The sequence below is a fragment of the Malaclemys terrapin genome, chromosome 1, assembly GCF_027887155.1.
Source record: "Malaclemys terrapin pileata isolate rMalTer1 chromosome 1, rMalTer1.hap1, whole genome shotgun sequence".
NCBI lineage: Eukaryota > Metazoa > Chordata > Testudines > Emydidae > Malaclemys > Malaclemys terrapin.
The window spans coordinates 141,676,124-141,693,233 of record NC_071505.1 but is presented as its reverse complement, the minus strand read 5'-3'; the positions used below and the strand labels follow the sequence as shown (position 1 = coordinate 141,693,233).

The 17,110-nt window shown below is 50.6% G+C and overlaps 1 protein-coding gene across 1 annotated transcript in view; it reads left to right on the top strand.

Moving 5' to 3' along the window:
- CLCN1 (chloride voltage-gated channel 1) overlaps positions 1-16,634 on the top strand; it is a 77,462-nt gene extending 60,828 nt beyond the window's left edge. The window contains exons 18-23 of the mRNA XM_054016377.1: positions 122-227; positions 2,884-2,969; positions 13,122-13,160; positions 13,665-13,769; positions 14,931-15,017; positions 15,577-16,634. Coding sequence (XP_053872352.1) covers positions 122-227; positions 2,884-2,969; positions 13,122-13,160; positions 13,665-13,769; positions 14,931-15,017; positions 15,577-15,969 — 816 coding nt within the window. The 3' untranslated portion in view covers positions 15,970-16,634. The remainder of the gene's footprint in view (positions 1-121; positions 228-2,883; positions 2,970-13,121; positions 13,161-13,664; positions 13,770-14,930; positions 15,018-15,576) is intronic.
- Positions 16,635-17,110: the final 476 nt, after the last annotated feature.

The following is a 17,110-nucleotide window of genomic DNA, read 5'->3' as shown; positions in this document are numbered from 1 at the left end:
TCACTATGCGCTACAGCAGCACTTGTACGCGTACACGAGCCCTGAAGCAGAGAGGCACTGGGAAAGGGAGGGAAAGGAGCTATTCAGGATGATTCTTGTTTTATTTTCTTTCCTTCGGTAGCCACCTCAGCAACTCTCTCCTGCTCCCAGTCACCCTGAAGAACCCAATGGCCCAGTGGCTCCTCATAAACCAATGCCAGAAACATCGGGGCCCCAGGAAACCCCAGGTATGGTGACCTCCAGAGTGCCCCAGCTTGCCACATCCCAGTCAGCACTGGGAAAGCCACACTGCCTATTGCTTGTGTGAGTGTGAGGGGCTGAGGCTAGAAAATTTTCACAGGAAAAACTATTTCAACAAAACTGTTTTTTTTTTTTTTTTTTTTACCAAATTGTGTCAGTTTTGACAAAATTTACTACAGACATTTTTTTCAAAAAATCTTTTTTGGTTCATTTTGAATTTTTGTTTCAAATGTTATTTTTTTTATTTTTATATTATTTTTACTGTTTTATAGTGTGTTCTGACATGTCCATATGAATAGTACATATAATGCACTACTGTTATTGACATGTCATAATATGACATAATATAATAGAGGAACTATTTTATTTTTTAAAGTAGCAGCTGCACTTAATGATTTTTAACAATATTATGCACAACTACTACTGACATATCAGGAAGTAAGGTAAAAAATGCATACAAATGAAAAATAAAATAAAATTCAAAATGAAAGTTTGACATTTGAAATGAAGATTCACAGTTCCAAAACAAAAATCCAAAACTTTCTGAAATGCAGATTTTCCAAAATGGACGTTGTATAGACATTTGTTTCATGGGAAAAGCACACAAATTTTGAATATATTTGTTTTGTTCCAATTCAGAATGAAAACAAATTTAAAAATGTGGAAATTTCTTGCAAAATGAAAATTGTGAGGTTTGACCAGCTGTATCTGAGACCCTGTATCTGGGTGTATGAGTGATGTGGGGGAGGTGCTGGCTGCTGTGAGCTCATCTGCTTTCCTCATGTTAAGGGGATTGTGTTGAAATTACTCTCTGCAATGTGCCTTGTTACCATATACAAAAAGCATGTGGCTTCTTCTGTAGCCTTTCGTAGACTTGTGATGGTGTGAGCAGATCAGGCTCGCAAGTCTGGCTCCCTCACATTGCAGGACTCATCACACCGTCTTTCTCACTAATATCTCTTCTAGCCAGCTCTAGAGAATCTGTCGTGAAGTTGCCGCCACCACCACTTGCCCACCCACTCCACATTGTCTTGCATGTGGATACTCTTGTCCTGACATCTTACCCTACATTTTTATCCTTAGTAGCTTAGACTATCTCCTTAGTGCATCTCCTGAGGCTGAATATACACACATCTTTACTGATGTGTGTATGTACAGTGACATATTGTCTTCCCCTGTTTGGAACCATATAAGCTGAGCTCTCCTGACTCTAATCATGTCTCTCCTCTGATCCCTGAATCACTTTTGTTGCTCCATGATGTAGTTTCTCTCTGTGCCTCCTGAACTGCACAGAGAGAGCCTAATGGTAGACAGCCCCTGAGGGTGAGCAAGGAAGACAGGGCTCTTGGCTAGTGCTTGTAGCCGCCCAAAAGGGAAGAGGGGAGGTGGGACCATAGTCTCACTCTCCAGCCCACCCTGGCCAGTAGAGTTGGCTGGCCAAGGATGAGAGCACTTCCTCGCTGCACCCCTTTGGGGGTGTAGCATTGGGCACACTCCCCTTTCTGCAGCACCACCAATGTAGGCCAGTGCCTTTAAGGCACAATAGGGTCCCTTATATGCTAAGTGTGGTTGCAGAGCAGTATACCAGCTAATCCCCCTACTTACCAGATGGCAAAGGTCTATTTGTCTGGGGAATAGTCACCCCAAGAGAAATGGGGGTGGGGCATCGCTTGAGCTATTTTAAACAAGGCTAGACAAAGCCCTGCAGAATAGACTGCCATCCTGAGGTGGCGTGAGGAACAGGGGATGGAGCAGATGTACCCTAACAGGGCTTTCCCCTCTCTCATTTTTATTCCTGGGTGTTCCCCCATCAGCTTAAACTCTGCGTAGCAATATCATCTCTCCTTTCTTCTCCTTCCCATCAGGATGAATAATCCATGGTCCTTTCCATTCCCAGCCTCAGGCCCATGGTGTCATCCTTGACCCCTCTCTCCTTCACCCCTCACTTTCAGACTGTTGACAAATTCAGCTGCTGCTTTGTCTATGACAGCATCTCTACATCCCATCCTGCCCTTTCTGTCTCTGCTGCCCAAACCAAATTCCTGCCCCTGACGCATCCATTTTGGTCCCCTGTAATTTAACCAAAATGCTGCCAGACTCATGTTCCTCACCCTCACCCTCTGACATCAAATCAGGGCTTTGGAGCGGAGCCCGGAGGTGGAGCATGGAGCAGCTCCAGAGCAGTGGAGCTGCAGGTTTTTGCCTGGAGCTGGAGCGGAGCCGGAGCACAGCTCCAAAGCCCTGGACATTATCACCCCTCTTTACAAGTCCTCTCAGGGTTTCCACAACCCTTTCTGTGTGAACAGCATGGCACTGGGACCTTGCATGTGAGTGGCTTTCTGCTTCTGGCTCCTTCTTGGAATCATTGCTCTCTGGATAGCCACCCTCCAAGGCTCTATCTGTGCAGATTTAGTTCCCCTCCATAGGTAGGGGATATTGCATGGATTAGTGTGATTAATTTCTGCCTGTCCCAAATCTTGCCCAGTCAGCAATAGAATGGTGTGTTCTGACTGGCTGGGCCCTTTCATACTAACACCAAATTTTCCCCAGCCTGCCTTGGGCGAGGGGGTAGGCCTGGTGCCTTGTGTTTAGTCTCTCACTTGTCCTCATTTTTTCTCCTCTTTGTTCATTCTCTTCCTGCAGCCAGGAGTTTCTGGAGCTTGAGGCAGCTGATCCAGCAGCTTTTGTGCCATTACAACCGTCCACCAGAGATGGAGAGCATTGCCCAGGTTAGGGGCCCAGAGAGCTCAGCTGCGCAGTAATGAGAGACATAGGCGTGAACTCCGTGGGTGTTCCGGGGCTGGAGCACCCACGGGGAAAAATTAGTGGGTGCTCTGCACCCACTGGCAGCCAAGCTCCCTGCCCCACCTCACCTCCGCCTCCTCCCTGGAGTGTGCCGTGTCCCCGCTCCTCTGCCTACCTCCCAGTGCTTGCCGCCACCACACAGCTGTAGCAAGCTCCGGAAGGGAGGTGGCATGTTCAGGGGAGGAGGTGGGAAAGAGGCAGGGCTGGGGCCGGGATTTGGGGAAGGAGTCGGAATAGGGGTAGGGAGGGGGTGGAGTTGGGGCGGGGACTTTGGGGAAGGGATTGGAATGGGGACGGGATGGGGCAGGGCAGGGGTGGAGTCAGGACGGGGCCGGAAACAGACGGGGGGGGGTCGAGCACCCACCGGCGCCAGTAGAAGTCAGCGCCTATGATAAGGGAGGGAAGATGAAGGAAAGAAGGCTCCTTCTGAGAGATCTTGGCCATAGGGTGGGGGCAGTGGTGTCAGACAGGGAGATGCATGAATGATGCTCAGTGTCACGGAGTCACTGGGACAGTGCTCTGGAACTACTCCATATGAAGCCAGTCAGGACTCTGGAGTAGCATGCCTCCTCTCTCTGAGCATACTGTCGCCAGGGCAAGAAGCTCACACAGCTTCGACCTTCCTGGATTTGACCTCAGAGCATTCAGCATTCCCTTCCATACCGTGCGCTTCCCGTAGTGAGGAAGCCGGAGGACTCTGCAGCCCAACTCCGCAGTCAGCAGTAACTCTCAACCAGCATAAAACGGAAGGTTTATTAGTCGACAGGAACACAGTGTAGAACAGAACTTATTAGCACGGAAATCAGTGACTTTCAGACAAGTCCATCTTGGGGGAATCCCAGGCCAGATGCCCTGGACTCCCCCCTCCAGTCCCTGCAAGCAGACTGCACAGCTACCAGCGACCCGACCTCAGACACCCCCATCGCTCCTCCCCCTGGTGAGTGTCTCACTTCCCAGGCAATATGTCACCTGGTTGCATTCCCCTCCTGGGTCTCAGGTTACGAAGGGCACCGGCCATAGCCTACATGCAGACAGCTGGAGCAGCCTCACCTGCCCCTGAGGGTCTCCGCCAAAGTCACACACCCTTATTCCCACCGCCTAGGCACTGGTGCAGCACAGAGGGAAACTGAGGCACACACAGTATTAATGCAAAACAGTAAGACTCACATAGGCTCAACAGTAAGACTCACATATGCTCACATACAACATAACAAGGGAAAATCCCCACTTCATCACATCTCTCCCCTCTTTGAGACTGAACAAAGTGGGGTCACTTTAGCCAGTGACCTGGGGAAGCTCAGGCCTCTCTCTACGGGACAAAGAATCGGCTATAATATTTGCACTCCTTTTAACATGGACCACCTCCATGTCATGATCCTGGAGAGATAGACTCCATCTCAGGAGCTTGGCATTGGCTCCTTTCATCTGGTGAGCCATGGCATGGGCAAGTGGTCAGTGTACACAATGAAGTGATGCCCAAATAGATCCGGCTGCAGCCCTTTGAGTCCACACCATGGCGAGGCATTCCTTTTCTATGGCCGCATAGCTCTGCTCCTGGGGCAGCAGCTTCCGGCTCAGGTACACGATGGGGTGTTTGCACCAGTGTGCATTGGCATCATGCCCAGCCCTTTGTCTGAGGCATCTGTGAACACCATATAGAGCTTATCAAAGCCTGGGTTTACCAGCACCGGGCCCTTGACCAGATCCTCCTTCAGTGTGCAGAGAGCCCTCTGGCACTGCTCAGTCCAGACCACCTTGTCTGGCTTACCGTTCTTGCATAACTCCATTATGGGAGCTGACCCAGAGCTAAAGTGGGGCACAAACCTCCGGTAGTATTCTGCCATCCTTATAAAGGCCTGGGCTTGTTTTTGGGGTGCAGGGCAATCTCTGATCGCCTCCATCTTGGTTGGCTCTGGCTTTAGGCAGCCGCTCCCCACCTTGTGGCCCAGGTACGACACCTCTGCCATCCCCACCTTGCACTTCTCAACTTTTCAGTCAGCCCTGCATCCTGTAGGCGTTCCAGGCCCCTCTTCACCTGGGACACATGGTCCTCCCCGGTCTGGCTAACAACACAAATATCAATGTATGCTTGGGTAAAATTCTCCATCCCCCTCAGTAACTGATCCATCTGGCACGGGCAGGTGACCAGTGCTTCCTTGAGGCCGAAAGGTAGGACCAGGGATTTGTACAGCCCCAAAGGGGTGACAAAAACAGGTTTCAACCTGGCATCTGGCTCCAAAGGCACCTGCCAGTAGCCTTTGGTGTGATCCCTGGTAGTGGGGTACTGAGTCCCCCCCAAGGTGTCTAGGATCTCATCAAGCATAGTTATGGGACAGGCACCAGACATGGTGATGGCATTGAGCTTCCGATAGGCCACACAGAATGGGATTGACCCATTTTTCCTGGGGACCAGCACCATGGGAGAGGCCCCAGGACTGGTGGATGGCTGGATTACCCCTAAAGCCATCATGTCTCTGACATCACTTTCCAGGGCCTGGGCTGTGTTCCCAGTGACTCTAAATGGGGAACACCTGATGGAAGGGCTGGCTCCAGTCTCCACCCAATAGACAGTGCGGTTAGTGAGCCCAGGCCGGTTGGAAAACAGCTGCAAGTAGGAACGTAGCACCTTTCTGATCTCTGCCTGCTGGGCAGGGGATTACCTGGTCAGAGAAGGGAATTGATTCCAGCAAGGGGCCAGCTCCTGTCTCAGAGAACACACCCACCAGGGGATCTTCCCCCTTCTCCCACTGACCACACATGGCCAGTACCAGCCTCTCCCTGTCACAGTATGGCAACATAAGAACATAAGAACGGCCATACTGGGTCAGACCAAAGGTCCATCAAGCCCAGTATCCTGTTCTCTGACAGTAGCCAATGGCAGGTGCCCCAAAGGGAATGAACAGACAGGTTATCATCAAGTGATCCATGCCCTGTCACCCAATCCCAGCTTCTGGCAAACAGAGGCTAGGGACACCATTCCTGCCCATCCTGGCTAATAGCCATTGATGGACCTATCTTCCATGAATCTATGTAGCTCCCTTTTGAACCCTGTTATAGTATTGGCCTTCACAACACCCTCTGGCAAGGAGTTCCAGAGGTTGACAGTGCGTTGCATGAAAAAATACTTTCTTGTGTTCGTTTTAAACCTGCTACCTATTAATTTCATTTGGTGGCCCCTTGTTCTTGTATTATGAGAAGGAATAAATAACACTTCCTTATTTACTTTCTCTATACCACTCATGATTTTATAGACCTCTATCATATCCCCCCTTAGTCACCTCTTTTCCAAGCTGAAAAGTCCCAATCTTATTACTCTCTCCTCATATGGAAGCCGTTCTATACCCCTAATAATTTTTGTTGCTCTTTTCTGAAGCTTTTACAATTCCAATATATCTTTTTTGAGATGGGGCGACCACATCTGCACGCAGTATTCAAGGTGTGGGCATCCCATGGATTTATACAGAGGCAATATGATATTTTCTGTCTTATTATCTATCCCTTTCTTGATGATTCCCAACATTCTGTTTGCTTTTTTGACTGCCACTGCACATTGAGTGGATGATTTCAGAAAACTATCCACAATGACTCCAAGATCTCTTTCTTGAGTGGTAACAGCTAATTTAGACCCCATATATGTATAGTTAGGATTATGTTTTCCAATGTGCATTACTTTGCATTTATCAACATTAAATTTCATCTACCGTTTTGTTGCCCAGTCACCTAGTTTTGTGAAATCCTTTTGTAGCTCTTCGCAGTCTGCTTGGGACTTAACTATCTTGAGTAGTTTTGTATCATCTGCAAATTGTGCCCCCTCACTGTTTACCCCTTTTTCCAGATCATTTATGATCAGTTAAAAAAGACTGAGCCCAGTACAGATCCCTGGGGGACACCACTATTTACCTCTCTCCATTCTGAAAACTGACCATTTATTCCTACCCTTTGTTTCCTATCTTTTAATGAGTTACCAATCCATGAGAGAACCTTCCCTCTTAGCCCATGACTGCTTATTTTGCTTAAGAGCCTTTGGTGAGGGACCTTGTCAAAGGCTTTCTGAAAATCTAAATACACTATATCCATTGGATCTCCTTTGTCCGCATGCTTGTTGACCCCCTCAAAGAATTCTAGTAGATTAGTGAGGCATGATTTCCCTTTACAAAAACCATGTTGATTATTTCCCAACAAATTATGTTCATCTATGTGTCTGACAATTTTGTTCTTTAGGATAGTTTCAACCAATTTGCCTGGTACTGAAGTGAGGCTTACTGGCCTGTAGTTGCCAGGGTCACCTTTGGAGCCCTTTTTAAAAATTGGCGTCACATTAGCTATCCTCCAGTCATTAGGTACAGAAGCTGATTTAAATGTTAGGTTACAGATGACAGTTAGTAGTCCTGCAATTTCACATTTGAGTTCCTTCAGAACTCTTGGGTGAATGCCATCAGGTCCTGGAGACTTATTACTGTTTAGTTTATCAATTTGTTCTAAAACCTCCTCTAATGACACCTCAATTTGGAACAGTTCCTAGATCTGTCACCCAAAAAGAATGGCTCGGGTGTGGGAATCTCCCTCACATCCTCAACAGTGAAGGCCGATGCAAAGAATTCATTTAGTTTCTCTGCAATGGTCTTATCATCTTTGAGTGCTCCTTTAGCATCTCGATCTTCCAGTGGCCCCACTGGTTGTTTAGCAGGCTTTCTGCTTCTGATGTATTTAAAAAAAAATTTGCTATTACTTTTGGAGTCTTTGGCTAGCTGTTCTTCAAATTCTTTTTTGGTCTTTCTAATTATATTTTTACACTCCATTTGCCAGAGTTTATGCTCTTTTCTATTTTCCTCATTAGGATTTATCTTCCACTTCTTAAAGGATGCCTTTTTGCCTCTCACTGCTTCTTTTACTTTGTTGTTTAACCATGGTGGCTCTTTTTTGGTTCTCTTACTATGCTTTTTAAATTGGGGTATACATTTAAGTTAAGCCTCTATTATGGTGTCTTTAAAAAGTTTCCACGCAGCTTGCAGGGATTTTACTTTTGGCACTGTACCTTTTAATTTCTGTTTCACTAACCTCCTCATTTTTGTGTAGTTTCCTTTTCTGAAATTAAATGCTACAGTGTTGGGCCGCTGTGGAGTTTTTCCCGCCACAGGGATATTAAATTTAATTATATTATGGTCACTATTACCAAGCAGTCCAGCTTATACACCTCTTGGACCTGATCCTGTGCTCCACTTAGGACTAAATCAAGAATTGCCTCTCCATTTGTGGGTTCCAGGACCAGCTGCTCCAAGAAGTTGTCATTTAAGGTGTCAAGAAACTTTATCTCAGCATCCCTTCCTGAGGTGACATGTACCCAGTCAATATGCGGATAGGTGAAATCCCTCATTATTATTTTGAGTTTTTTATTTTAATAGCCTCTCTAATCTCCCTGAGCATTTCAGAGTCACTAACACCATCCTGGTCAGGTGGTCTGTAATGTAGCCCTACTGCTATATTCTTATTTTTCAAGCATGGAATTACTATCCATAGAGATTCTGTAGTACAATGTAGTTCATTTAAGATTTTTATTTCATTTGATTCTACACTTTCTTTCACATATAGTGCCACTCCGTCCCATGCACGACCTGTTCTGTCCTTCCAATATATTTTGTATCCTGGTATTACTGTGTCCCATTGATTATCCTCATTCCACCAGGTTTCTGTTATGCCTATTATATCAATATCCTCATTTAATACTAGGCACTTATGTTGACATGGTGCACTCGGTGGCTGTGAGCCCAGTTGGGCAGTTCCACCACATCGTTAATCTCATTCAGCTGGGTGATGACCTTAAAGGGCCCATCCCAGGCAGCTTGCAGCTTATTCTTCCTCACTGGGATGAGACCCCTCACCTGGTCCCCAGTGCCATAGGAGCAGGTGAGGAGTCATACCAGACCTTTTGCCTTCCTTGGCTAGGTTCTCTTGGGCCAGACCCATGAGCTCAGCAAGCTTTCCCTGGAAAGTCCGTACATTCTCCACCACTGATTTTTCATCAGGAGAGGCCTTCCCCTCCCATTCGTCCCTCACCAAGTCCAGGGGTCCCCTCACTCTCCTCCCATATAGAAACTGCAAAGGAGAGAACCCCATGGCTTCCTGGGGTACTTCCCTGTACGCGAACAGCAGGTGGGGTAAATACTTGTCCCAGATGCTGGTCCAGGAACGTTTTCAGCATCAGCTTCAGGGTCCCATTAAATCTCTCCTCCAGCTGTTTGGACTGAGGGTGATACGCCAAGGCCCAGGTGTGTTGGACCCCACACTTCTCCCACAAGCACTGGAGCCGGGCTGACATGAAGTTGGACCCCTGGTCTGTAAAGATCTCCTTGGGGAACCCCATTCTGCAGAAAACTGTCAGCAGCACATCTGCTACAGTGTCTGCCTTAATAGAGGATAGAGCCACCGCCTCTGAGTAACAGGTACCGAAATCTACCCTCACCAGAATGTATTTCTTCCCTGCCAGAGTCACCTTGCTGAGGGGCCCCACTATGTCCATGGCCACCTTCTGAAAAGGCTTCTCTATAACAGGCAGGTGTCTCAAGGCTGCTTTACTCTTGTCTCGGGCCTTCCCCACCCTCTGGGAGGGGTTGCAGGACCTGCAGTACTGCTGGATGGCGTCGCAGACTCCGGGCCAGTAAAAGTTCTGTAGCAGCCTCTGCCTGGTGCACTGGTTCCCCTGGTGTCCCGAGAGAGGGACATCGTGGACCAGGTACAGCAGCCTGTGGTGGTACTTCTGGGGGACCTCCAGATCCCCCATGGTTCCATTTCCCCTGGCAGAGCCCATTCCCGGTACAGGAATCCCTTCTCCCACTGGAATCTTTCCCAGCAGTCTTCCCCCAGGGTTTGCACTGGGCTGGGGCCAGAAAGTTCCTTCAGCTTTTCTAAGGAGTGGTCCTTCCACAGCTCGGCCTGGAATTCAACGGCTGTAGAGGGGAGTGAAACCAATTCCCTCTCGTTGCCTGCAGTCACAGTCCTCCAGATGGGAGCGCTGGGATTCGGGCTTTCTTGGTAAAAAGCCCCCATCTTGATCTTGGCCACCCTCTGACCAGGCGTCTCTGTCACCAGTAGTGCCCTTTTAGCTGCTTCCCCCTTCCCTGGGGCCTCCTGCACCTATAGACAAGGCAGCCCTGGTTGGCAGCTGTCCCTCCCTGGCTGTGGTTCCCCACACTCAGCTGGGGTCTCTGATCCCCCTGGGCTCAGCTTCGCCCCTGCTGTCCCAGAGAGGCAGGCAGTGATCCTGCTGCTTTGTTCACAGTATCAGAGCCAGCATGAGCCACCTCCCCCCCGCCACTCCGTGCAAAGGGGCAGGGAGCATCTCTCTGTCCCACTCAGCTCCAGGGGTCTGGTTACAGACAGGCAGGGCACCTGAGCTTAGCAACTCCTCCTCTCTGCCATTTGCATTTACACTGACCGCTTCAGTCTCAGCCGATTGGTTCCCTGGATTCAAATTAAATCCTCAACCGTTACAGGAGCAGGGCCTGGATCCCCGGGACAGGTCCCTCTACCTCTCAGCTCAGCCATTGCCAGTTCCTGCTGCCAATGTCTCTCCTGCTGTTCTGCCTCATGCCTTCCCTGTCTCTCTCAGTCCTCTGACTCCTTCGATATCAGCTCCAATTCCATCCCTCTCAGATCCACCAGCAGGGAATCCGGTGGAGATCCCTTGTTGGTCGGGGACACGGGTCTCAGGGGCACCCAGCTGCTCCCAACCTCTCTTGTGGCCACAGCTGGATCAGGAACCGATGTGGGCTCTCGGGCTGCCTGACTGCTCCCAGCCTCTCTCGTGGCCCCAGTTGGGTCAAGAACCGGTTCCTTAGAGCGATCATCCTTTTCCAACTGAGCCATTAGCTGTGCCTTGGTGAACTTTCCAATGCGCAGCCCTCTCTTTCTCTGCAAAGCTGTACAATGTTCTTCTGAAGGAGATGGTTATAGGCCATCTCTTCGCTGTTCCCAAGTTGTCAGGGACTCACAGGCCTGTGCTCTCTCAGCTCCCCATGGTCCCTGGGAGGAACCCCTTCAGTGCGACAGCACTTCTTAGGGGTTACAATCTCTCTCGGGGGTTAAGCTGTAGGCTCCTCTGCCTCCTGGAACCGCACCTCACCTCCTGGAACCGCACCTCACTTTTGCACGCCTATCTCCCGTGAATCCCACCTTAATTTTACTGCTCCCCAGTCACTTACTGCAGGATGCACTGTCCACTGGATGCAGTTTATCCCACCGCTTCCATCAGTTGTTAAAGAGTCACCGGGCCAATGCTCTGGAACTACTCCATATGAAGCCAGCCAGGACTCTGGAGGAGCATGCCTCCTCTCTCTGAGCATACAGTCGCCAGGGCAAGAAGCTTACACAGCTTCAACCTTCCTGACCTCGGAGTATTCAACATCACCTTCCACACCGTGCGCTTCCTGTAGTGAGTCTGCCCGTGCGTGGCTCCTGGGGAAGCGAGAGGGCCCTGTTCCCCAACTCCGCAGTCAGCAGTGACTCTCAACCAGCATAAAATGGAAGGTTTATTAGTCGACAGGAACACAGTGTAGAACAGAACTTGTTAGCACAGAAATCAGTGACTTTCAGCCAAGTCCATCTTGGGGGAATCCTGGGCCAGATGCCCTGGACTCCCCCCTGCAGCCCCCCAAGCAGACCGCCCAGCTACCAGCGACCCGATCTCAGACACCCCTGTTGCTCCTCCTTCTGGTCTTTGTCTTGCTTCCCAGGCAATGTGTCACCTGGTTGCATTCCCCTCCTGGGTCTCAAGTTACGAAGGGCACCGGCCATAGCCTACATGCAGGCAACTGAAACAGCCTCACCTGCTCCTGAGGGTCTCAGCCAAAGTCACACACCCTTATTCCCACCACATAGGCATTGGTGCAGCACAGAGAGAAACTGAGGCACACACAGTAAGACTCACATAGGCTCAACAGTAAGACTCACATACACTCACATACAACATAACAAGGAAAAATCCTCACTTTGTTACACTGAGCTCCTGGTAAAGGATTAGGGATTTCCGCAGAAGAGGATGGCCATGGCATGCATGGGGAAGTGAGGATCGTGCTGGCTAGGTGCTGTCTGTGCTGCTAGTACTGAGAGAGACAAGGTGGGTGAGGTCATATCTTTTACTGGACCAACTTCTGTTGGTGGAAGGTACAAGCTTTCAAGCTACACAGAGCTCTTCACCAGCTCTGGGGAAGGAAGCAGACTGAAATCTGCAGGTACTGAGGCAGGCTTCAGATCTAAGGCTATGTCTATACTACCCGCCTGAATCGGCGGGTAGAAATCGATCTCTCGGGGATCGAATTATCGCGTCTCGTCGGGACGCGACATTCGATCCCCGAATCGACGCTTGTACTCCACCAGGGGAGGTAGGAGTAAGCGCCGTCGACGGGGGAGCCGTGGAGGTTGATTTGCTGCCGTCCTCACAGCGGGGTAAGTCGGCTCCGATACGTCGAATTCAGCTATGCTATTCGCGTAGCTGAATTTGCGTATCTTAAATCGACCCCCCCCACCCCCGTAGTGAGGACGTAGCCTAAGAAAGTATAGGCCAAGGGGCTGTCCAAAAGGCATCAAGAGAAGACTAAGCAAAACCCCACACCAAACCAGGACTTGCACCAGTGTGCAGGTCAGTAGCATCCCAGTGCACAGATTCCACCCTCCATGACAATGACACCCAGGGAAAGATGGGGGTCCCTGAGTATCTGGGGGTGCACAGTGGGATTAGGAGTGAGCGGGAAGTAGGGTGACCAGGTGTCCCGATTTTATAGGGACAGTCCCGATTTTGGGGTCTTTTTCTTATATAGGCTCCTATTACCACCCCCATCCCAATTTTTCACATTTGCTGTCTGGTCACCCTAGCAGGAAGAGAGGGACCCTGAGTATAATGGCCACTTTCTGGGCTTAGGGATGAGTCGGTGGGGGGTGGGGGGAAGGGAGGGTTAGTTGCTGGAAAGTGGGCGATACAGCTGAGATTAGGAATAAGGGGGTCTTGCACTCCAGGGTTTTGCTGTGGAGTTAGGGCTGTGTACTCTTTCGCTGACCGTGGCTGTGTTTTCTGTTCTCCCTAGGACTATGTAGAGGTTATAGATACAATGAAGCCAGAGGAGGTAAGTCTGGATGAGGACTGGGGGGCTGGTTCTCCTCTCACCCCTGGAAGCTGTCTCCTTCCTGGGAAGGTCCAATGGCCAGGATATGCTCATATGCTACAAGGAGAGGCCATCCTGAGAGAAACTATCCCCTCAACCCATGGAAATGGGGCAGCCTATCCTGGAGTGACTGGGGCAGGGAGAGCTCTGGAAGGAGAGACAGGGGGCTCTCATCCCCTCTAAGCAGGCCTGGGGAAGCCCTCACCTTCCTGGCTACTTTTCTCACTGTGTCACCCTTGCTGGGGGCATGTCAATCAATGGCGCTTCTAGTGCTGCAGCACCACCACGTTTCCAAGGGGAGGCCCCAGCTCATGCTGGAGGGATGGGAAACCTCAGAGGAATAATATATTGGGGGCGGCAGATGAGGAGGAGGGGGAAACAGCAGCAGGAGACCGGGGCGGCTTGGAGTATGGGCTGGGAGCAGTGTTGGTCACTGTGAGTGTGATCCCCTCTTCCCTGTGTCAGATAGATGCATGGGAGCAGGACGAGCTGAATAAGGAGGTGTGCTTTGACAGCTGCTGCATAGACCCCTCCCCTTTTCAGCTAGTGGAGAGGACTTCCCTGCACAAGGTGGGTCTGACCTCCCTCCCAGATACTGTCCATCCTTCTCCAACTTGTCTGTCTCTGTGCTAGCCCACCCCAGGGCTCATCCCCTTCCCTCTCCCCTTCTCCCTCCCCTCGCTTTGCATTTTTCTCTCTCTTGCTCTCTCTCTGTCGCCGTCTCTATCTGAGAAGCTCACTGAACTCCCATCAGCACAGTGTCTGACTGCAGTCTCCTGGAACATGAGCAGATTAGTTTAATAAAAGAGCTTCAGAGAACCACACTAGGATCCACCAGCCATTGCATTAGTGTTGGAATTCCCTCTCCCAGCCTCTGGGGGCTGTCTAGATACACACACATTAGCACTGGGATTCCCACTCCTAGGCACTGAGTGCAGCAGCAGCCACACCTCAGATGTTTGTAAAAGCAATGATACAATAATGATGGGTTTCATACATTAGCCCATCTGAGTGCTGCAAGATCCATATGCAGCAGTGGGGGTGGGATTCACACTCCTGGCCCCTCTGGGACCAGGGACCTCCATCCCAGCGCATGAATACTGGGATTCACACTCCCTGCCTCGGAGTGCAATGGGATCTGCATGCCTTTATCACTGTATTTATTAGGGGTCTGTCACTGATTATATCATTGCTGGGATCCACTATCAGCTCCAAAGCACAGCAGGATCTACCCCACTGTGCATTGGTCCCTGAGTGGACTGGGATCTGCACCCTCGTAGCCATATGCCAGGTGTGGGGATGTGAGTTGGTATGAGAATGTTCTGGGTGTCCCTAGCATGCACCAGTGTGACCCGAGGGGAGTCCTGGCTGATTAGAAGTCCCAGGAATAAAAGGAATATTTAAGCTGTATGGGACTGCTGCTCTGGGCTAACTACAGGCATATACCAGGAGTTCCAGGTTCCCCCCCCCCTCCCGAAGTCCCACTAACCACCCTGCAAGTGCAATGAGGCTACTCACTGAGGATTAGCATTAGATTTCCCACTCCTAGGGCAGCTTCTTACCAGGGTGGCGCCAAACCCAGAGGAATTTGAGTTGGGATTCCCACTCCTAGCTTTGGAGCCCAGAGGGGATCTCAGGCCTAGGCTTAGCGCCAAGACTCTCATTCCCAGCCTTTGAGGACATCAAGCCCTAGGTGACTGGTAATGGAGATTCTCTTGTTTTCTCCCACAGACACACACCTTGTTCTCCTTGCTGGGCCTCAGCCATGCCTATGTGACCAGTAAGGGGAAGCTGAAGGGAGTGCTGGCATTGGAAGAGGTAAATACAGTCACATTTTCATGCAGACACTCCCACCTCCTGCTCAGCCCCAGACATTCTGTGTGTTATTGTAATATCCCACAGCAGACGAGAACCAGCTTTGGGATGGAAGTTTCAGCTCTGCAGTCAGTACATTTCCAGGCATTCCAGTTTCAAGTCCTGGCAGCACTGACTTAGTCCTTTTCCCTTCTGAGGGGAGAAATTGTGTTCCTGGATGTGAGTTTTTCAGAAGGAGCCTTAACAAACCAAGGGCCTGTCTGCTTTACATGGATATTAAAGATCCCCTAGTGACAGTCTTTTTTGTGAGAGACAGGCTTTTACCTGTGTGGCCCGTGCCAGATCCGTTTAGCCAGTGTCCCTCCCAGAAGTGGCTACACTGAGGTTTGGAGTTTGCCAAGTGCTGTGGGATGAAAGGCACTATAGCAATGCAAAATCTGATCTCTCCAGGGGCTAGTCTCCTGCCCTGTTATTTTGGAGAGTAGCTGAACTTTTGTGCTGTGGTTTATCAGCTGCCCTTTAATTCCCTCTCTGTTCTTCTGACCTTCTGCCCCTCCAATAGCTCCAGAAGGCAATTGAGGGCTCCACGCGCTCTGGTGTCCGCCTCCGTCCGCCCCTCGCCAGCTTCCGAGACACCAATCGGACCTCAGTCAGCAATGAGCAGAGTAGCCAGGTTTCACAGGTGTGGAGCCGGCAGGACAGCTGTGTGGTGCCTGTGAGAGGAGCTGCGGACTCAGGGATGGGGAGCCCACTGCCCTCCAGCTCCCCCTCCCCACAGCCCCCGCCCTTCCCTGAGGAGGGGAAGGGGCTGCACTCTGTCTCAGCTGCTGACGCTGAGCTGGAGGAAATGGAGCTGTCTGGCCCTGCTGCTGAGAACATCTCAGACATCCTCAAGGACCTGAGCCTGCGCTCCACGGACCTGGAGGAGGACGATGAAGAGGATGTGCCCCTATAACCGGTGGGAGGAGGGGATGTCAGTGAGCCAGCCCTGCTACACATGCTCCTCAGGGAGAAGCCTGAGGACTCTCTCTCCAATGCTCCAGCATCCGCAGTAGCTTAGTTGGGGGAGGGATCACAGGACTACCCTTCTGTTGTCCTCACTACCTGGAGTGTTGTGCTACCTGGGACAGATAGGGGTGCATGTGTGAGGGGGGAGATGGACTCCCCCAGGTGGCAAGGGGGATGCTGGGATTAAAGGCCCGACTCTTTCTCTCCCAGCACTTATGGTGAGCATATGGGGGAGGGAGGCAGCAGGAACCATAATGAGGCATGGACCCCACTGGCTGCAGGGACAGATGCTCTGAACAGATTGTGCCATTGTGAGAGAGTGGTGGGGAGCGGATGGGGGCCACAGCCCTGCCTCTTCTCCATTCTCAGAACACCCTGAAGAACAGCATGACTTTCTCTGCTTCCCCTGCCCCCCAACAGTTCCTGCAGGAACCTTCCCACAACCCAGGATTTCTGACTAGTGAAAATTCTCAGGGGCAGGGGGATTGTGCAAGCAATGAGAGGGGAGAGGGCAAGCCCCCCGAACACCCTCCTGTACAATCCACTCAGCCACAGCTGTATCCCTGAAGATTGTGGGTTGAGCCAGCCTGACACCTAGAGACACCCAGCATCCCTGGGGTAATAATAGCTTTATATACAGTGGCTCATTCATTAGCACAACACCCCTCCCTGCAGTTCCTAAGGGTGGTCGCCATCTTCCCAAACACCTCACAAACACACACGCTTCCCACACTTGTATCTAGAAGCAACTTTCCATCTTAGAATCCCACCACCCCATGCCCCTGTAGCCCCTTCAAGCCCCTCTCCCATCCTGCGCACCAAGAACATTCTTGTCCAGAAACACTGGGTCTTGTTCCGGATTCTCCCTCTGGTATTTTCGTTGGTGGGAGGACTGCTGGGGGCTTGGCCTGGGCCTGCCAGCGCTGCCACGAAGAGGGAGATTTCTTACTGCTCCCACAAGCATGGTTGGGAGGGAGGAAAGGCTGCTGGATCTTTGTCACGGTTCTTTAATATACTCAGGACTTTAAAAAAGAATTGGATGGGAGGAAAGACTTCTTGTTTTCCGGTTGGCTCACTGAAGTCTTTAA